At 37.5% G+C, this 22689-nt stretch overlaps 1 protein-coding gene across 2 annotated transcripts in view; it reads right to left on the bottom strand.

Annotated features, from left to right (window-relative positions):
• Window positions 1-21006, bottom strand: part of SLC12A2 (solute carrier family 12 member 2) — a 111530-nt gene extending 90524 nt beyond the window's left edge. The window contains exon 1 of one of the 2 annotated variants that reach the window (XM_031939374.1): window positions 19904-21006. In XM_031939374.1, the coding sequence (XP_031795234.1) occupies window positions 19904-20671 (768 nt within the window). In that variant the 5' untranslated portion in view covers window positions 20672-21006. The remainder of the gene's footprint in view (window positions 1-19903) is intronic. The other variant, XM_023498542.2, reaches the window with a different exon arrangement.
• Window positions 21007-22689: the final 1683 nt, after the last annotated feature.

The following is a 22689-nucleotide window of genomic DNA, read 5'->3' as shown; positions in this document are numbered from 1 at the left end:
CTGCATTAATGCGAAGCTCAATCCTCAAGCAGTACAAATAAAATTAGATGATTTATTCATATTACTTTATAATGTTCCTACTACAGTTAAAAAAAAATTGCTCAGAAATCTACACTTGGCCTAGAACTGAAGTCTATCAATATCCAAATGAGGTATACCAGAATGTGTTAGAAACATTAATCCATTATGTTTCAACACAACTTGCTATTTTCAATCCCCAAACACTAACTGGTTATATGTTTACAACACTATTGCTAATGATTAAGTATTACTTGGAGAAAACATATGTATTTTACATTTTAAAAAACTATTAAGCATTCTGAATAGTAAAGTCTAACAAAATCTGATTTATTAAGAAAACTTACATCTCCTTTCAGAATAGAATTTTCTGCATAACTAAAGCATAATACTTTCTTTTAATGTAATAATTTTTCACAAATATACACACTAGAGATAACTTCCAGCAAAAAATGATAATGTTTAAGGTTTCAATCAAGCCTAGCTCCAGGAGGAGGGAAAATAAGCACTAGATGATTAAAAAATTCAATAATTCTAATGAAAGAATACCTGGAAGTTGTCCAGTCCAAAACTGCACAAAGTGGTCAAAGACCTATAGGCATTTGGGGAAAGGGGGAGAAGAAAAAATGACTAAAACTAGTATGTTCTCTGGTAAATGGGTACTACAGCTGACCTGAACTTTGAGAGTTTCAGCAGAGCTAATTCCCAGAAGGTGACCATAAGGACTCTGCTTACTCCTCAAATCATCTAAGAGGCCTGATGTCAGCATGCTCTCCAATATAAGGAATCTAAAATCAGGCTAGCTCAGGACTGAGCACAGCTGAGCATAATTCAAAGAACAAAATCTCCTTTTTACAAAAACACCAAAACTTTGCTCAGTTGCAGATGAAAGCAAAAAGAGGGACCAGAACCTAGCTATCCCATCCCAAAGCAGTTTATATGCCCTTGCCTTCTATGCTTTAGGATCGAGTAGCTAGAATTCCCAGAATATATCTAAATCAAGCATTTTTTCCCCTACCATAATATCAGAATTAGTTCTAGTTTGATCTCTGTCACTGTCAAAAATGCAACTTTGGTCAAAAGTTAAAATAGACCTTGTGCATGAAAAAGAGTGTCTACAATATTCTGAACAAGTACTCTTATCAGAACCTACTGGTGAAACGTAATACTACCTATACTGCTTTTGCACAGTTCTGTTGCAAAATTTTTACTAATATAAGCAGAATTCTATCTCTCTGCAGCTCTTAGTTCTATTCTAACTAAAGTCCAAGCAGAACATGTCTAACCTCTTCCAATTGACAAGTGATCAAAAAACATTAATTTACATTCAGAAGTGTTTTATAACTTATATAAGATATTTTCTGCACAATAGCTTGCCTTTAGATAACGAAACTATCATTACTATTTTACAAATGAAGAAAATAAGTTGAAGACAAATTTAAGTGACTTCTCTGAGTTTACCAGATGGCAAACTAATAACCTCCCAACTCTAAATTGTTGGTTGTCTTTCCAACTGTATTACAGTTTCAGGAACTCAGGCCAGTTTAATTCAACATATATTAGGCTCCTACCAGGTGCAAGTCTTCATCTCTCTAAGCCTCAATTTCCTCACTTGAAGGTTAGAAAAAAGCATTTATATATCACATATCAAACATTTATGCTAAAATAGAGTAAAGCAAATAAATCCCATAGAATACAAATATAAGAGGCATCTATTTTCAATAGGATAAAATTTATCTACTAAAAACTAGTATTATAATGGAGAAACTATAAAACTCTAATACATAAAACAGTAAAGCAAAGATGCCCCTTTCCCTACTATTATTTGACACAGTTCTAGAAATATTAGCCTTAGCAGTAAAACAAAAGAGTAAGAAATAAAAAACAAAGATAGGCAAAGGAGAGACAAAATTATTTCTCTCTTCTGTTATCATGATGGCTAGGTTAAAAGTCTACAGAATCGACAAAAGTGAAAAATCTTCTTCACAAATTTGTAGACTTACAAAATAAATCCATAAAAATTAGTAATATTTCTCCTGTACAAAAAATCACAAAATCCTAATGACAATAAAAAAAGGGAACACCTGTTGAAAATAACTATAAACAACACAAAACATATGGGAGTCAATCTACACATACTTATGTAGATGGGATAACATGTAAAAGCCTGTGACACAATGAAGTGCCATCTAAAAGGCTACTACAGTATTTTTTTAAATCAATGGAAAAATTCTTAACAAAAAGCTATAGCATATAAGAAATACATAAATCTGTAAAGTTGGTCAAAACTTTTCTCACCTCTATTTATAATGAACTAAAAATGCCATTACTGGCATTATTACCTTCTCCCTCCACATGGGTGTTAACATATAGTCAAACCCAAACAAAGAAAGTAAATACAACAAATACAATTTATCTTTCCAACTCTATATCATTTTTATTTTATTTTAGAACTCTGGGGTTAGAAATTTTTGAATTGTCTAAATAACTAGAATGTTTCTATTTCATTTCAAAATCTGTTGTCTTTTAGCATTGTAGCATCTCAATAAGATTCAGGACTACTCAAAGAGAAAAGCCTAACAATAATATTCTAATAAATAAATACATGAAAAATGCATTTTGCTGGCAGCTCTTTTTGCGGTAGCAAAGAATTGAAAAATGAGTAGATTCTCATCAAATGGGGAAGTAAAGCAATATTATTATTCTATAAAAAAAATATGAACAAGCTTATTTTAGAAAGGCCTGGTAGGATTTACACAAACTGATGCTCAATGAAACAAGGAGAACCAGGCATACACTATATATAGTAATAGCAAGATTGTGCGATGATCAACATGAAAGATTTGGTTCTTTTCAGCATTTCAGTGATCCAAAGGAATTCCAATAAACTTTAATGGAAAAAGCAATCCACATCCAGAGAAAGAAATATGGAGATTGAATATAAATCAACACATGTTTACTTTTTTTTCCCCTCCTTTTTCTTCTGTTTATTTTTTCTCTCCCGGTTTGCCCCATTTATTCTGATTTTTCTCTCCCAATATGATTCATAAGGAGGTGTGGTTTAAAATAAAAGAAAGGAAAAAAAGAAAAAGAAAAAATTACACATTGCTCTATGACATGCTGAGTGAGAAACCTATTGGGTTAGTCCATCACAACAAAGAGTCTCACAAGCTAAAACATAAAACAAAGAGGACACAACATTATTTCTTGCTCCTGGCCTAACATGTTCCAAGACACACTATTTACAGCCTCTTGATGGGGATCAGGGACACTTTGGTTACAGGCCCTGTTCATTCCTGTTATGAGGTGGAGTTGTGGAGGCCTCCTATAACACCACCATATTTCTTGTCAGAAGGCCATGCAAGTAAACCAAAATGCATTTAAACCAAAATCTTGACAATCAACCTTTAACTTTTAATCCCTTGCCTTCTTCAGGGGACTATACTTTTATACTACATATTCTCTTTTCTTTATATATTCTCTCCTATAGCAATCTCATGGATTCAATTACTACCTCTATGCAGATCTATTTATCCAGCCTTAGTCACTCTTCTGAATTTGAGTCCTTGCATCACCAGCTACCTATGGGACATGTCCCATAGGTATTGAAACTCAGTATGTGCACAACAAAATTGGTTACATTTTCCCCAAAAGTTAGCTCTCCCCCAAACTTTCTTCTATCAAGGGCACTGCTATTATCCCAATCATCCAAGTTTGTATCATAATGCTTCTCTCTTGCTTTCTTCAATAATTTCTTCAAAAATTTAATTAGCTGCCAAATCTTTTTATTTTTTTCTTGCCAACATCTCCCAGGGAAGCCAAACCCTCTTCCTTTCCAAATCTTCCTGGCTCAAGTCTCTTCTAAATCCAAGGCATTCTCTACATAGTTGATAGTGATCACTTTTTTCTTAAAGTGTGGGTTTGATGTGTCACTCCCTCTATTCAATAACTATCAGTGGTCTCTACTGCCTTCAAGATAAAAATACGAAGTCTGTTTTGGGGGAGCATTTAACTATTCACAAAATGGCCCTTTCTTTCATCTCCAATTTTATTAAATTTTACTTCCTAAAATTCCATAAACTCTATATTCTAGCCATACTGACCTACTTGCTATTCCTTGACACCACTCTTCCATCTCTGTGCTTCTCATGCCCAGAAAGCTATTCTTCCCACTTTGTGATTCTCAGAATTTACTGGCTACCTTTAAAAGTCAGTTTAAAAGCCACCTCTTCCCAGAGGTTTTTCCTGATCCTCCTACATGCTAGTACCACCCCAAGTAAGATTACTGTTCATCTGTTTTTGTTGTATTTGATCTAATTTATATATGTTATCTCTTCTCCCCCTCCTCCCCCATGAAAGTTCATTCAGGATTTTGTTTTGCCTCTTTCTTTATATCCCTAGCACAACACTTATTACAAAATCAACAATAAATGCCAGTTAGTTGATGAATTCTTTAAAGACTAGCATACATCTTCTCCCATAACTTCCTCATTCCCCATAACAATGCAACTGCTGAAGACCAAACTCCTTTCCTTCCTTAACTCTGTCTGCACATTCTTTCCCATCCACTTCAAACCTATACCTATTTCTCCTACAAATAAATTCAACTCTTATACTATCCTTGTATTTTATAATCTCTTTTTCCTGTTACTTCTGATCATTTCTTCTCAAACTCACATACTCTATTTTCCCACCATCAGCTCTTTCACTTTTACTTCATGTGATACTGAACAGAGCTACCGAAAGTCCCTCATAGCAGCAGACTAGAGCCATTGCATCCTGTTATCTAATTATTCATGGATAGTCAGACAATATAATACAAATGATAATACTATCTATATTAATTTACTTATTCAGAGCCATGCCAACCAATGGGATTACTTTATAGTGCTAAAAACAAAACAAAACAGCCCAATTGTATGTTAGAAAACAAGTAAAAAATCAACAGAATTTATGGGGGGAAAAGTGGGAAAGAAAGGATCATTGAAATAATAGTTCTTAAACTCTATTACAAAGTAGCATTAAATTTGATATTAATGGAACCAATTTGGTATGCAACGTACAAGAGCAAATGAGCATGGTACAGTAGTGTTTTAAACAGATTTCACTATTCAACAAAAACTAATGGAAAAACTGGAAAACAGTCAGGCAGAAATTACATATAGACAAACATTTCATACCTTATACTAAAATCAACTACAGATGGGTATATAACTTAAACATGAAGAGTGACATTAATCAGAGGAACAATTTTAAAAAAAAATTCCCTTTCAGATTAATGGAGAAGAGTTTGAGCCCAAACGAGATAAAAAGGATAGCAATAAATAAAGAGGGAAATTTTGATTTAAAAAGATATTGCACAAACAAAACCAAATGCAGCTAAAATTAAAAGAAAATCAAGTGAGGGGGGAAATCTTTGCATTGTTTCTTTGATAAATGCCTCATTTCTAAGTTATATAGAAAATAATTCAAATTTATAAGAATAAGTATCATTCCCAAAATGATAAGATCTGGCAAAGAATACAAATAATAGTTTTTAGAGGAAGAAATCCAAGGAATCAATAGCCATATAAACATTTGTATTAAATTGCTCTAAATCACTGCTAGTTAGAGAAATCTTAAATTGAAACAACTCTTAAAGTTTTACTTTACACCTATCAATGAGCAAAATTGACCAAAAAAGAAAAAAATGATAAAGACTAGAAGTGGCTATGGTGAAATAAATGAATTAACACATTAATGAGAAGCTATGAACTTGTCCAACCATTCTAGAAAGTAATTTGGAACAATTCTCCAAAACTTATTAAACTGTGTATATTCTTTAATCCTACTACTATATTTGGTACTACTACTATATTCCTAAGAGATCAAAGAAAGGGAAAAGAACTCAAATATACCAAAATATTTAGCTATTTTTTGTGGTGGCAAAAAAATGCAAATTGAAGGAGTATCAATAAACTGGGGAATAGATGACCAAATTATATTAAAATGAATGTGGTAGAATACTACTGATGAAGGGATTGGTTTCCAAGGAACTTGAGAAGAGTTGTATGAACTGATATAGAATGAAGTAAGCAAAAACAAGAGAATAATCTATACTAAAAAGAATACTTAAAGAATGATTGGATCAATTCATAACTCCACCAACAATGTATTAGTGTCCCAGTTTTCCCACATCTCCAAAATTTACCTTCTTTTCCCTGTTGTTTTAGCCAATCTGAGAGGTGTATAGTGATAGTTTAGAGTTGTCTTAATTTTGCATTTTTCTGATCAATAGTGATGTAGAAGATTTTTTCATATGACTAGAAATGGTTTTAATTTTGTCTCTGTTCATATCCTTTGATCGTTTATCAATTAGATAATGACTTGCAGTCTTATAAATTTGAGTCAATTCTATATATTTTAAAAATGAGACTTAAAGACAATTTTTAAAGATTTAAGAATTCTCCAACATAATTCCACAAGATTCATGATGAAACATATTATCTATCTCCTAAGAAAACAAAAATAATCTCACAGCACAACTCAGAACACAAAAAAATTAAATAAGATTGCATTTCAGGAAAAAAAATTTAATTTAATTTTAACTTAGTTGTTACTGCATCAAAGAAATCCTTCTAACCTTTCTTCTTTTCGAATTAATGCTCTATTCGTCACACTACAGCAGCTATTCCAAATGTTTTTTTCCTTTCAAGCCTTCAATAACATTTAGAACTAGCTCCCTCTTCTCTCCATTCTAAGCCATCAAAATCTAAGCAAATAAGCCACAGAGGTTGGGTTGGGGCTGTGTTATTTGCCATTCAATGAAAGTCAGGGTGATTTGGGTTTGAAAGTGTTGTCAAGTAACTCCATTGTGGAATCCAATGGAGCAGTCCAGAGAAAACAGACCAAAGCAGCACAGGACAAAAAGTAAATTGTCCCAGATTCCCTCAGTCGCTGAATGGGCATTTTTTCAGACAAACTGAGGCCAGGAAAACAACTTAATTTAGAAAGACAAAAGATCTACATCCCAGTCCATTGCCAGGAGTCTTGACTTTTGTCTTACCACAGAAGGAGAGAGCAGTTCAAGTGCAAGTCTTCACCCATCATTATGCCATTGGTCCTTTTGGAAAACAAAGGACTGAATACACTACTCTCAACACTAGAGTGATGAAAAAGGCCACCCACTCTCTCTATATCTTTAATCTTATACTTTCACTTTTCCTAATAAATCCCACCCCATTTTCTTCCTAATTTTTCATTTCTACCTATTTACTAGTTGATTCCTTGCTGTTTACAAACATATCCAACTTTTTCCATGACTAAAAATCCTTATTAAATCCTATTATACCTGTCAGCTATTATGCTTTATGTGTTCTCTCCCACTAGGCTAATTCTTTTAAATAAACTGTCTACATTTTATGCCTTCATTTCTTCTTCTTACTGTCTTCAAAACTTTCTGTAACCTAGCTTCCAACCTTAATATTTACTTCAAAACTACTTCCTCCAATTTTTCAATATTCTTTATCTCTCTATAGCAAAACTTATACTGTGGTTTGTAAACCCATAGAGTCTCATAATTGAATGTGGGAGTTGCAAAATTATCATTTATTATCAGTAAATGTTTGATTTGTATAGATATTTTATATACCTATATACCGAGAGACATGTAAAAATCTCTTGGGCAAAAGAGTGGAAAAAGTTTAAGAAGCCCTACTCTATAGCATTTGATACTATAGACTCTTGACTTCTTAGATGTTTTTTCTTTTTGGATTTTCATTACACTAATCTTTTGGTTCTTTTATCAGTCTGACTGCTCCTCAGTTTTATTTTCTGGCATTTGATCTATCTGACATTTACTACCTGTGAATATTCCTTAAAACTGTCCTATAGTCTCTTCTCTTTTCCCTTTATTTATATTATCTTACTTGGTGATCACATTAAATCCCATGAATTCAAGTATCTTTAAGTAGAAATGATTCTCAGATCTATTCACCTAGTCTCTTTTCTGTGGCTCTATTCTTATCATCAAGTCCCATTCTAAATACCATCAGGCTGCTCGAGCTTTACGTTTACAATTTGGGATAACAAAAGAGGAAGCTAGGAGCATAGTAGCTGTATAGCTTGCCTTCCTTTCCCCTCTCCGACTCTCTGACCCCTGGCAATATTCCCAAGTAAACTCTCTCTAGCTCTAAGAGCTTCCTGTATATATATGATCTCCCAAAGATTAACTCCTCCTTCTGGAGAGAGAGGGATTCTGGGTTATCTCCCAGAGTGCTCTCTGGCCCTAAGGGAGGTGTGAATTTGGATATCTTATACGAAGCCTGAAATCTCCCAAATGTGTGAACTTCATTGAGTACTTAAGTACTTCTTGCTTCTATGAGCTCTCTAAAGGTGTGAACACAAGCATTGTTTTCCATCAGTTGTACTTAGTACCTTGTTTCAAGTTCTGACCCAAAATATCTCCTTCTAAGATCAAATCAATCATACTGAACCATGCTAAATTAGATAATTATTGTCTCTATCAACTCTAATGGCTTAACACTTTGTAAAGATTCCAACAATCAAGTACCTATTGGACATTTCAAACTAGATGTCTCCTGGACATCTCAAATTTAATTTGTACAAAATAATTATTTGTCCCCCACCAAAAACCACTCTTCTTCTGAACTTTGTTATTACTCATCAAAGGGATTCTTCCAGTCACTGAAGTCCATTCACCACTCACATATCCATTCAGTTTTAAAATATTTTGTTAAGTTCTTTTCTTATTTCTCACAACCTCTTTTCTCTCCACTCATAGCCCCTACTATAATGGCTTTTAACATCTATTATAACAGCCTCCCAAGTCTATTCCCAAAATTTTCTGAAATGATTTTTCAGGTACACAGATCAAATCCTGAACTTCAATGGTTCCCTATTACTACTAGGATCAAATATGAACTATTATTTGGCATTTTAAGTTCTTTATATTTTAGATTCTTTCTACTTAGGAGACTGAAAAATCTTCTTGATACTCTGTTGTCCAAACTGGCCTACTTGCTCTTCCTCACGTACAATAGTCTGTATTCAATTTTGTTCTGAAAATGCTCTTAATTTTCACTTGTCTTTTAGAATTCCTGCCTTCCTTCAAAACCCTCTACATCTACTCTCTATATTATCTTGAATGGTGTGTGCACAGATATGTTCAATTGTTTTCAGCTGTGTCAGACTCTTAAGAGATCCCATTTTGGGTTTTCTTGGCAAAATTATTGGAAAATTCATACTTCCTTCTCTAGTTCATTTCATAGATGAGGAAACTAAGGCAAAAAAAGTGATATGATTTTCCCAGGGTGATATGACTCATATCAGCTAGTGTCTGAAGCCAGGTTTGAATGTAGGACTATGAGTCTTCCTAATATCAGGCACTCTATCTACTGTACCACCTAGTTGGCCCATAAGCATTGATATGCACAACACATATCCTGGTATCTGGCACATAGTAAACATTTAGTAAATTAATATCTATTGATTAATAATTGAATTGGGTCCAGAATTGAACACAAGGAAGAGTTTAGGGTGAATTTCATCTAATAAGGTCCCAGTGTTTACACTGACTTCAAATTTCTCCATAATCCAAGGATATATTTTTATAACAAATGCTAGCTTAAAGACAGTTGTATCTTAAAAAGCTTCTTGAAATACCACAATCTCCAAAGAATCACCATTGCAAATCAAATCAAAAGGCAATGGGGAAAAACATAGTAGAGGTGGGATGTATGATATATAAGATTGCATACTTCTACTGATGATGTATATAAAATTATTGGCATAAAGCATATTACTGAAAGAAATGTAGGAAGTGAAATAGCCACGGAATGATAGCCAAATAGGGCCCCACACAATGTTATAAATGTATACAAAGGAAATCAATTACATTAAAATAGTTAACAAAAATGTATAACAAGAAGTTCATGGACCCCACATTAAAAGTGGCTGGGTAGTTCGTCCTTCTAGAAGATAATGGGAGAACATTGAAAAGAATCAAACAGAATGAGAAGGGACCACACTAAACAAAAGAAATTCTCTATTAATTAAATTACAGATCCATTGGAGTATGAATATTTTCATCTTTCATGCAGCTGTTTAAGTACACTGCTTGTCTAGCATAGAGGTAGCTAGTTGGCACAAAGAACTGAGATCTGGGCCTGCAGCCAGAAGACTGAAGTTCAAGTTCAACCCTCCTCAGCTGAGTGACCCCAGACAAGTCACTAAAACCTCCACCTGCCCCACTTTCCTCAACTATAAAAACAGGCACAATAACAGAGCTTAGCTCAGAGTGGTAGGGAATACCAAATGAGATAATATTTGTAAAGTGTTTGGCATTTAACCAATGTTTATTCCCTACCTCTTTCCCTATGATGATACACAAATTAAATATTAAACATTAAATAATTTTGAAATGTCTTCATTTTGTGGCAGCAGTGGAACATGTTTGTGCTTCTAATGACAAAAGTCTGACTCGATGGCTGACCAAATAAAACTGAACTGAGTTGGTTTCCCCATATATAATTAGTTTTCTATCATCAGAGTGTTGGATTTTGCCAGTTTTTATTGTTTTCTTCTGTTGTATTTTTAATTGTTATATTTATGAGGTTAATGTTAATCACTCCAAGGAAAAGTACAAGAACTACAATGCCTTAAAGAGTACATTTCAGTAACTGTGAAAAAAATGATGCAGCAGTTATATGTGTATGGAAAAGCCAACCATTTCAAGGATCAACTTACAGAGCAATGTATGTTCTGTAAATGAACATGAAAATGAAAAATGAATCAACTGCACTACAGCTCTAAGGTAAGTAGGGCTAAAAACAAAAAATAATGTCTGGAATGGAATAGATGCAAAATAGCCTAATTAATTCTCAGAAAAAAAACCAAAGATTTTCAAAGGGATATAGAAGCTGCAGGGGTTATTAATAATTTCTCTTTAAAAAGCACACAGTCTTCTTAAAGTTATTTAGCAAGAAAGCATTTATTGAAGCACCAACTATGTGCTAAGCACAGTTAGAAGAAAAAGGTTAGAACTAGGGTGGTAATGCTAAATATGAAGGAGGGAATGGATTGAGAGAATTGTGGAATTTAATTGATAGGATTTGGTTGTAGGGGTGAAAGAACTGAAGATGAAACAGAAGTTCAATAACTGAAGCATTGTGCTACCACTAGTAAAAATAACATAGGAAGATAAGAAGGCTTAGAAAACGTGAAGAATCCAGTTTTAAACATGTTGAGTTTAAGGTAGCAACCAGTTATTAAGACAAAAATGTACAACAGGCAGTTGAGGTAGACTAGAGCTTGCAGGAGAAACTAAATATAGATTTATAGCTTCAGAAGTCATTTCCATATGGATAATAAAAGCTGAACTAATAAAACAAATACATTTACCAAATGAAAGATATGAAAGAAGTGGGGAAAAAAGGGGGGACCCAGAATGAGACTTAAGAGAAACATACACGTAAGGGGGCAGGAAAAGAATGATTCAGGTAATAAGACTTTAGGAATAGAAGGCTAGGAGAACCAGAAAAGAAATATTATAAAAGCCAAAGGGGTAAGGAAAGTATCCAGGAAAGGGAGATATTGAAGAGGAGGAAAGATCAATGAGGATGTGGTCTAATAAAAAAAAAAAGCCACTGGTTTTAGTAATTAAATGGCTGTTAGTGATTTCTGAGAGAGCAGTCTGAAGCCTAATGCAAAGGGGTGAGGAGAGAAAAAACAGGCAGTGAAATATTTTCTCCTCACACTTTCTTTACTTAGCAAGAGCAAAAAGGGAGAAAAGATAAAAAAGTAATAGCTTAGATATCTTAGTCTATCCTCTTTAGAGACTAAAAACAAAGAGGACAGACAGTCTTTTTTTTTTTTTTTTTAATTTGTATTCCTTAAGAGTTTAATACATAGGCAAGAAAAGGGAAATTGAGTGGATGCCCATCAGTTGGAGAATGGCTGAATAAACTATGATATATGAATGTTATGGAATATTATTGTTCTGTAAGAAACAATCGGCAGTATAATTTCAGAGAGGCCTGGAGGGACTTACATGAATTAATGCCAGGTGAGGTGAGCAGAACCAGAAAATCATTGTACATGGCAACAAGATTATATGTAGATCAATTATGATGGTCTTATGATGGAGAGAGCCATCTACACTCAGAGAAAGGATTGTGGGAACTAAGTGTGGATCACAATACAGCATTTTCACTCTTTTTGTTGTTTGCTTGTATTTTGTTTTCTTTCTCATTTTTTTCTCTTTTTGATCTGATTTTTCTAGTGCAGCATAATTGCATAAATGTGTATACATATTTTTTAAAAAGAGTTTAGTACATAGCATGGTACATAAAAGACATCTAATAAATTATTGTATTGTATGATAATATACTGTGAAGAGAAATGAAGGGGAGATAATTGAAATTGAATCATATATGCCTTTATGTTTGGTTCATTTGTAAATTGGGACTTCAAGTAATTACTTCATGCCTCTTCCCCTAGTCTCTCTCTCTAAAATGTAATGGATTTGTAAGGCTAATTAATCTCTTTGGTTTTAGTATTCATTAGGTAAAAGCATTTTTTAAACTTCCAGACAAGTACTAGACACTGTCTAGGATAGGGAAATAATAAAGACCAAAAAAAGAAGAAAAGGAGGGATAATACTTGACTTAAAGTGAAAATAGTATGTTCCCAGAAAAGTAAAACTGGAAGTCAGTCACTTTGCATTTATTATCTACTTACATGCCAGGAGATGTTTTAAAAGTTGAAGATTCTAAGAAAGGCTTTTTATAGTCTGTTTTTTTAGGAGCTCATTCTAATGAGGAAGATAATGTGCAAACAAACAACTATCAATAACTAAGATGGATAGATTTTATATATATATATATTATATGAGAGAGAGAGAGAGAGAGAGAGAGAGAGAGAGAGAGAGAGAATATGAATATGAATAAATTTGAGATAGCCACAGAAAAAGGCAACAAATTAAGGAGGGCGAGGAAAGGATTCTTGCAGATACCTAAAGTAATTTCTTGTGTGAGAAGGCCACTAGCCACTGGGAGACTAATGTATTTTTCTTGTAGGAATGGTATCTATGCCACTTTAACTTGTGCCCATCTAAAGTAAACTAAGTATCCTAAGAGAGAGAGGAAAACAAGGAGCATATATACCAGGAAGACAAAGGCACAGGGGCAAACAAAGCTGTAAAATCTGTGGAGGGATCAACAAAGAAGGTGGTCATATCACAGAGTGCACAAAGGAGGATAATAAGCCTAGAAAGAGAGAATGTAAGCAGATTATGAAGAGTTTTAAAATGCTAAACAAAGAAGGTTGCATTTGATTCTAAAAACCAAAGAGAGCCAATGCAGCTTCTTGAGCAGGTGAGTGGCATAATAAGACTCAAACTTTAGAAATGTCAACTTGGTAATTTCGTGGAGAGTGAATTAGCAAAGAAAAAGTTTGGAGGCAGGGGAAAAAATTTGGAGTAATTAGAAGTGATAAGGGCCTGAGCCAGGATGGATCCAAGCTCTAATAGAAGTGGAATCAACAAAACCTAGAAAGTGAATGGATAAGAGGAGTAAAGAAGAGAGAAGAATGGATAATGAAAGACAACTTGGCACAGCAAGGAGAGAGCTTGACTTGGAATAAGGAAAACCAGGGCTCAATTCCCTTTCAAACACTCACTAGCTATGTGACCTTGGCAAGCTACTCACTCTCTAGGCTTTAGTTTCCTCGTTTGTAAAATGAGGAGTTAGATTTGAAGCCCTCTTAGATTGCTTCCAAATCTAAATCTATTGTCTGGCGAGGTTGTGAATCTATGTGAATAAAAGGCTGTCAGATACACCCAACTGGAGCTAAGGAAAATGGGATGATAATGAGATCCCGTTCTGAATATAGTGAGCTTGAGATGCCTATTAAACGTCAGAAATTTCCAATAAGCAGTTGGTGACAGGCTCCAATTCAGATGCATAGGATATTCGTTCAAACCATCACCACCCAAGGTTTGGCATCAAAACCTCTGTTAACAGGAGCTTTCCCCATTGTATAACATTTCTCCCATTAAAAAACAGAAGAGTTATTTCAATGTTACAATTTAATTACAGGTTCAGATATATTTCAGTTAAGTATGGAGCCAACTCAAATAGCTGCTATACATTTTCAAGTACATATTATATATAAAATAATAGGGACAAATGCCAAAATATTATAAAGGTACTTCACAAGAATATATTTTAATGAGATACTTTATACTTTAATGAGATACAATGGTATTCAAAATACAACCAGGTGTGTGAGAAGAAAGGAGTAGGCATTGATTCAAATTTTGATTACACATGTGAGATTATTTCTTTTAAAATTTCAAATTGACATTTTGTCTTGTCACATAAATATTACTTGATTTCCTCTTTACTGTCAATGGATCAGAGGATGCAAATTAATTTCATCTTTAATGTAAGACAGAGATATCTTACATAGATGTGGTAGATGATTTTTAAGTGACTTAAACACTACAATGTGAAAATAAATTTAGTCTTTGGTGACTGAGGGTCTTACCAACATCTTATACTCTTCATTCTTATTATCAATTATTCCAGAAGTCTCCTATAGTTATTGGAGATTAAGTGACATATTCCAGAAGTTCTTCTGACCTCAGTTTGATTTTCTTAAGCTTTGTATTCTTCTATAATGGATACAGAATCAAAATTTCTCCTCAAAATTGCCTGTCCTCTTAATTTTTTTTTATATCTTTGCTGATGACATCATCCAAATTCAAAAACTCAGTCATCTCTGCCCTACTTAGTTGCAAGTTTTGTTAATCGTATTTCTGAGAAATCCCCTCAAAGAGTACTCCCCTCAAAGAGTACTATCTCATTTGTCCCTCCCTTTTCCAATGAAAACTGCCTTATTTAGTTTAGTCTTCAATTTCTTAACTGAACTACTCCAACAACCTGACTGGTCTTCTTGCCTCTAACCTCTTCCCCTTATAATCTGTCCTTATAATGAGGTCAATCAATTGACAAACAAGCAATTAATAAGGGCCTGCTATGTGCCAGATATGCATGCCAAAATCAGCTTCCCCATGCATAAAAACTTTTAGTGGCTTCCTAGTGTACACTAAAAGATACAGATTCCTAAGCCTGACATTCAAAACCCTCCTCAATCTGACTCCAATTGCCTTCTAACTGGCCTTATTTCACCTTATTGTATGTTAGTATTTCATTTTACCTCTCCATACTTGCCTGTTCCAAGCCAACTGGGATACCTGTTTCCCCACCTTTCTGCGCCCCACCCCTTCCACTGTGCACAGACTCCCTCACTCTGCCTCTTGAACTCTTCCTCTTCTTTTAAGGCACACTTCAGGTACACCTGACCTAACTATCACTCCTTCCCTGTTCAAACATTTCACATTGCCAAGGACTTCTCCTATCCAAATAATATTTCAATTTGAACTATACATTATACATTTTTACTACTTTGTAAAATTTGCTCCATGTTTTGTAGCCATACATCTCAGGTAGATTACTGTTACTAAAATGATGGGTCTCTGTTTTCATGGAGAAATGTGAGGTAATTAGAACTTTGCAATTTCCAAAGCACAATCCAGAGCCTGCTCTCTTCCTCTGATTCTGAGCCCAAAGATTTTCCATTTATATACTAACTACAAGTCAAAACTGGGCAACAGGTATAGTTTGGTCTGACTATCCACACTGGAAAGATCAAATGGATGAGGACAACTCTTAAATAGTTAACAAGATAGCTTCGAGAAGATTATGCAACATTTTGTGGGTTGATGCAACCAGTACATTATCATGTATCAACAGGAGCATCTGGAGTACTTTACCATCCACAGGGAAATGTTTCTATAAGATGGATTCAGAGGGTTAATAGACATTTGCATGGTTGGACAAGCTACAACACGTAATAAATGACTAACCTTCAAAGAATAAGAGTAAAAGATGCATAAGGGAAAGACAGAGAAAAGGTGAGAGGTCATATGGCAAGAAAAGATAGGTAGAAATAGTGCTCCACTGGGTACAGTGGCACATGCCCGTCATCCCAGATGCCGGAGAGTCTGGGATTGGTAGATCATTTGAGATATGCAATTCTGAGTTACTGAGTTACCTATGAAATGATTGAGGAAACAAAGGTTCAAACTTTCAAGAATATTATTTATTAAGCAACTGCCTATAACAAATCAGGATCAGACCTCCTCAGCTTTGGTCTGGAACCCCAATACAGGAGAGACAGACTGATCTATAACTGAATAAGAAAACGGATGAGTTAGCTCCAGAACTGAGTCACAAGATATTCAGTGTGGTTCACTAAATTCCCACCACCAACGGATTTTCTAATTCCCTTACCGAATAGGGCTAAAGTGGACTGAATGTTTCCACCAATATTGTGAGACTGTGGGAACAGGGGGGCATAAAGCTAAGATAAGACAAACTGACCCAAGTCACAAAAACAGAACAGGACAAAGCTTCTATAGAAATCATTAGAATTAAGTCTGTGAATGGTCTTGTACTTCAAGATCTAAACAAAGACTCAGTAAGTAAGGAAGGGGAAAGGGAAGAGAAAGGGTGAAGGAATGGGTGAGGGAGGGGAAGAGAGGAAGAAGTGAAGAGAGAAACGAGGGAAACAAAGGGAAGGAAAGAAAAGGAAAAGAGGAGGAAAAAAGGAAAAGAAAGGGAAGAGTAAGGAAAAGGAAAAAGAGAAGGGAATTATCAACATCTGAGACTGTCATTTTATCTTTGTATTTCCCAGTACCTTGAAAAATAACTTAATAAATGCTTTTTTAAATTTAACTACAAAAATTCTATTAAATTTTGATTTGGGGACACACTAAGAAGAAAACTAAGGAATTTTCACCATCTCAAAACCAATTTTCTCTACAACCAACTCTAAACAATGAAAAGAGCACTCAAACTAACTTAAAGTTTCCCCCCTGGTTCCCTGGGTTTTAAAATCCCTGGGTTTTAAAAAGTTTCTTTCTGGGGACCCGTATGTGCACGAATGTTTGTGGCAGCCCTTTTTGTAGTGGCTAGAAACTGGAAACTGAATGGATGTCCATCAGTTGGAGAATGGCTGAATAAATTGTGGTATATGAAAATTATGGAATATTACTGTTCTGTAAGAAATGACCAACAGGATGATTTCAGAAAGGCCTGGAGAGACTTACACGAACTGATGCTGAGTGAAATGAGCAGGACCAGGAGATCATTATATACTTCAACAACAATACTAGATGATGACCAGTTCTGATGGATCAGGCCATCCTCAGCAACGAGATCAACCAAATCATTTCTAATGGAGCAGTAATGAACTGAACTAGCTATGCCCAGAAAAATAACTCTGGGAGATGACTAAAAACCATTACATTGAATTCCCAATCCCTATATTTATGCACACATGCATTTTTGATTTCCTTCACAAGCTAATTGTACAATAATTCAGAGTCTGATTCTTTTTGTACAGCAAAATAATGTTTTGGTCATGTATACTTATTATGTATCTAAGTTATATTTTAATATATTTAACATCTACTGGTCATCCTGCCATCTAGGGGAGGGGGTGGGGGTGGGGTAAGAGGTGAAAAATTGGAACAAGAGGTTTGGCAATTGTTAATGCTGTAAAGTTACCCATGTATATATCCTGTAAATAAAAGGCTATTAAATAAAAAAAAAAAAAGTTTCTTTCTGGAGCAAACAGGACAAAACTCTGTTAGGCAGATTAGGTGCTACTTTCTATGAATGCACAGAGAACAAAAGCAATCATCATATATAGACAAGTCATTTTTATACATCCTTGGAAGTTTAAAAACAGGCACTGTCAAATTTGAAAATAAGATTTACTTAATGAAGAATGAAGCATCAGCAAACTATCATTTAATCTATTTGCTAAGACTAACTACACAATGACTTCTTCAATCTGTAGTTTTATGACTAAGTCACTTCATCATCTCCTTTCTGTTAACAGTTTGGAACTAGATCCATAGGTGGAAAGTAAGGAACCATAAATAATTACTGAAGTATTCTCTACTTGGAGAAACAAAGTTGACTAACTTTATACATCAAGTTAATTTCAACAGCCTGATTGAGCTTGGACTTAAAGAATCATATTTTTTTTTTTTTAAATTGACTTAGAAAGGGAAAGGGGAAAAGAAAAGGTGTTTTCAAATACACAATAAAAAATTCAAATATTTTTGAAAAATAATTCTTAAATATGTCAAAAACAAAGCACAAAAGGCATTTTTATCTCTTCTGAAAGATACAAGACTCTGATAGCTCAGTTAAAACAACACAAATTTTAATCTGAAAGAGTTTAAGTTTAAGAGTTTCTCAAGGAAAAACTTTTTAAGGAGAGTTAAGACTTTTGAACTAAGTTATCACACACCAACAATGAATTAGAAATTCACTTTTATGATACTTTTACAATAGTAGATACAATGCAGAGGCAAGCATCACACTAATAAATCAATCTGTTACATGTCCATCTTAAATTTGTAGGTCTGTATTTTTAAAAGAAAAAAAAATAAAATGAGAAAAAAGACGGCAGAAGTGTGAAAAACAAAAAAAGATTATTAGAAATTCTTGATAACTAAGGATGCAAACATATCAGAAAGGTCACAACAAAAAAGAAACAGTAATCTAAAGCAAAATAATCTTAGGTTTTTAAACAACTAGGTAGAAGAAATGGGGTCTTAATTAACTATTCCAGGCTGTAGGAGGATAAAAAGAGCCACACACTATCCTTGATATTTGCCCTAGAATGCTGAACACATGAAATATTTTGAGTTAAGGGGCTTTCATGCTGTTTGGATTTAAAGTATTTACATAAGTTGATAAAAATTTAGTTTCAACCTACCATGATTTCATCCCAAGGCTAAATGTAAAAAGGGATTTTACATATGTTTAATTCAGTAGATATGAATAATAATCTAACAGAAGGATGATTTTAAGATAAAGATTTATGCCCTTAAGGGATAAAGTTTGATATTTATTACTATAGAATGCCATATAAATCACATTATACTGGGAATACAAATCAACAATGCAAGTGAATTGATGGACCAAAAAAAGAAGGTTTAGAGTACAATACATAGTGTTTATACAAAGGATATTATATCTTCACCATCTCTCTCTCATACCTTCGCCTCCACCCCTCAACCCCCAAAAGCTTTCTTGGATATTTTTCATACTGAAAGCTAGTTCATCCTTCTCTAATAATTAATAATAAATAAATTTGAACTAAATATTAAACAAATGTCCTGCATCCAAACTCACCCTAATTAACATAGGCTTACCGTCAAATGTGTTTAATTTATCAAGAACAGCATGTTCTAAGACTTTAGATTTCTGAGATCTTCAGCACATTCAAGCTTCAAAGAAGTGATTTTAAAAAATAAGTCATATGCCACCACACACCCAGTCAGATTCCAAATTTTAGGACTTAAGTAACTCCACGTTCTCAAGCAGGATAAATCCTAAATGATTTAGCTGAGCCACTGAAACTATAAATAGGGAACAAACTTTAAGTCGTTCCTTTTCCTTTTGCATTGTATCCTTGACCAATTGAGCCTACTTTTCCGCAACAAAAAAATAATTAGATTTATAGTCATTCTGAGGATTAGATAATAGTTGCAAGATCAGTGAGTTTAGCAGATATAAACCATATGGAGCTATTATACAGGAGTGCCATGTCGCCTACATCGCAAACTCTGCCAACTGAATTCTATCCCTATGCAATCTCACTTTTGACATCTGGCTTGAAAGGGAGCAAGGAAACTACGCGTTCATGCCACCTTACCACGGAGGAAGGAAGAGTAACGATGAATAGTCAGGGAAGAGAGATAGGAGGAGGCAGAGGTGGCGCGCGTTGGGAGCTGTCTCACCTTTTCCAGTTCATCGTGGAGCTCGGCCAGGCTGGGCCGGAGGAGCTTCTCACCCAGGTTGGCGGCCGTATGCCGATAGTGATCGATTCTGGGCACAGCATCCATCGTGTTGTGGCCAAAGGTGCGAAGGTAGTAGGTATTGGTGTGGGTGTCATAGTAGTAGTGATGGTGGTGGCCGCCGCCGCCGCCGCTGCCCGAGTGGAGGCTGCTGCCCTCGCTGAGCACCGTGTCTCCCCCATTTTGGAAACTAACATTAGCCCCCTCTCCCCCGATCCCAGCCGCGTCCGAAGGGCTCTCATCCGCAGACGATGAGGCGGCCGGATCCACGAAGTTCACCCGGAACCGGCCTTTGGCTTCCTCGCTGCTCTTTCCCGCTCCGCTCTCGCCGCTAGCTTTCCCATCCTTCGGGGGCTCGGTGGTGCTCCCCGCGGCCGCAGCTGCTGCAGCCGCCGCCGCCGCCGCCGCCGCTGCAGCCGCCCGCCCAGCGTTCTCAGTGACCAGATCTACCTGAAACCTGCTCTGGCTTGGGGTGGGACCCAGCGGTCTCCCTAAGCCATCTCCTGCCGCCGCAGCCACCCCGCCCCTGTCCGCTCCTCCCGAAAGGCTGGGAGCCACAGCATCCTCCTGGACCAGCAAGGCCGTCCCGGGAAGGTCCACCCGGGTTGCAGCGGCAGAAACGCGCTGCGTCTCCTCAGCGCCGGCGGGGGCAGGCAGCCTTTGGGCGCTGGAGGAGGGCGCCGGGTGTTGTGGCTTCTGCCCCACCTCCATTGCCGCCTTAACCGCAGCAGCGCGCGGCCGCCCAGGCAAACCCCGCAGGCTCGGCGCCCTCTACGCCCCAAGTCACCAAGAGCTGCAGCGGCGTGATGCTTCTGCTGCTGCTGCTGCTGCAATCCCAGGTGAGGAGAACGCTGCCCTCCCGTTAACCACTAGCTACACACACCCTCCTCCTTTTCCCGGGGAAGCAGCTCGGATGCAGCCAGTCCGTAGCCCGGCTTCCCAAGGCGGTCCCCGCTGGCCCCAAATTCCAGCCTGATGGAGGGGGGGGTGGGGTGGGGGGAGTGGAGGAAAGGGATAGCCGTGGGGCCCAGCTGGAAACGTCCGGGCTGTTTAAAGCCTCCGCCGGGGCAGCAGCAGCTCTGGCCACACGAGGGAGGCGGGGCCCAGAGCTCCCTCCTCTCAGCTCTTTTTCCCCTCCCTCCTCGGGCCGTACCCTTCGTCTCACACCCACCCACCCCTCTTTTCCACTGGCTCAGTTGCTCGGTCTCTAAGCGCCGCCCCAGGCCCGAGGAACCAGCAAAACACAGGAAACCTCCTTCCCTCGCTCAGCCAGTGCTTTCCTCCCTCCACTATTCAAACCCGGCGACCCCTACTGAGGCGACGCAGGCACCCCCCCACACCCGTCCTGCTCTTTCTTAGTCGCCCCCTCTCCGGCCCCCGCCCCCACGACTGCTCTCCACGCACGCGGCCAGGCCCTCCGCGCGCGCCTGCTCCGACCCGGCTGCTGGGAGCTCGAGCAGCTGCAGCAGCAATCTCCAGCCGCTCCCGCTCCTGCCTCCGGGGCTCTCTAGAGATTCGTTTAAGCCCCTTGGGCCAAGAGGGAAACCGCCCTCCCTCCACCTTCGAAGACTTGAGTACTAAAGGATTCACACCGTCGCTGCCTCCGAATTGCGGCAGGAGCCCGCAGCCGATCTCCCCATAGCTACCTCCCCTTTCGTCCTCCAACCCTTTCTTTCCTCCTCCTCTCCACTTGGTGATGAAAAGCCGGTCCTGCCACGGGCCCCCAGAGAGAGGGAGGGAGGAGGGAACTGACTGACTGGCTGAGGCCTGGGGGTGGAGAGAGTAGGGAAGAGAACAGGCTTCTCTTCGCGCCAGCTCCCAGCAGGCTAGCACGCCCCCCAAGCTAGCGCTCGCGCCGCCGCGGCGGAGGCGGATGCTCTCGGGATGACGGCCCCGCTACCGCGGAGGCTCCTGGGGCTCGCTCTTCTCGCTCTTTTCTTTTTCAAAGTTCTGGACTCGCTCCGGCGGCGCTAGCGAAATCTCGCGAGAGCCCCGAGGCGCCCCAAAGACTCTCTCCAAGGAGGAAGGGAGGCCGAAGGGAGGGGGAAGCAGGATCGGGGGCTGCATCTTCCCGGAGCCTGGCTCTCCGGGGCTCTGACCAATGGTGTTCGCTCTGTCCACCGGCCTCGCACTTAGTTTAATTTTCCACCCGTAGCGTGGAGAGATCATTTATAGGATATGATTGAATGCACACTTCCTCCCCCCACCCCAGTTTATTTTAAGAACAAAGCAAAGGATAACCTATTCTCATTACTCCCGTCGATTGAATTGATGTTCTAAATAGTTTAATTTAATGGGAGTTTAATCACGTAATGGGGAATCAAAAGCTAGTTTCCTTATCTATAAAAATCCGCTTTCACATGATCTTAACAATTGGAAAGAATCCCAGAGGCCATCTTGTCCAATCTCAAGTGGAAGATTGAGTTTGGAGTCCGAGGGCCAAAGGGTGAATCTTGGTTCTTAGGGGAACTGCGTGTCCCTGGACAAGTCACTTAATTTCCCTGGCCCTCCAAGTTCCTAATCTTTTTCTAAATACTGTGAGTGTGGGGCAAAGTTCTCAAAAGAAAAAAAATTATTCCCTTGGAGGGACTGTGGGAAGACTGCAGCTAATGCACCACTGGAGGGCAGATGTATTGATATTCTGAAAGTGACTTGGAATTTATGTGGTAAAACACTGAAAAAAATAACTTGATCCAGAAATCCCACTGTTGGTCATATAACCTAAAGAA

The sequence above is a fragment of the Sarcophilus harrisii genome, chromosome 1 (assembly GCF_902635505.1).
Source record: "Sarcophilus harrisii chromosome 1, mSarHar1.11, whole genome shotgun sequence".
Lineage (NCBI taxonomy): Eukaryota > Metazoa > Chordata > Mammalia > Dasyuromorphia > Dasyuridae > Sarcophilus > Sarcophilus harrisii.
The sequence above is the reverse complement of the archived record's forward strand: the minus strand, read 5'-3'. Positions and strand labels throughout refer to the sequence as shown.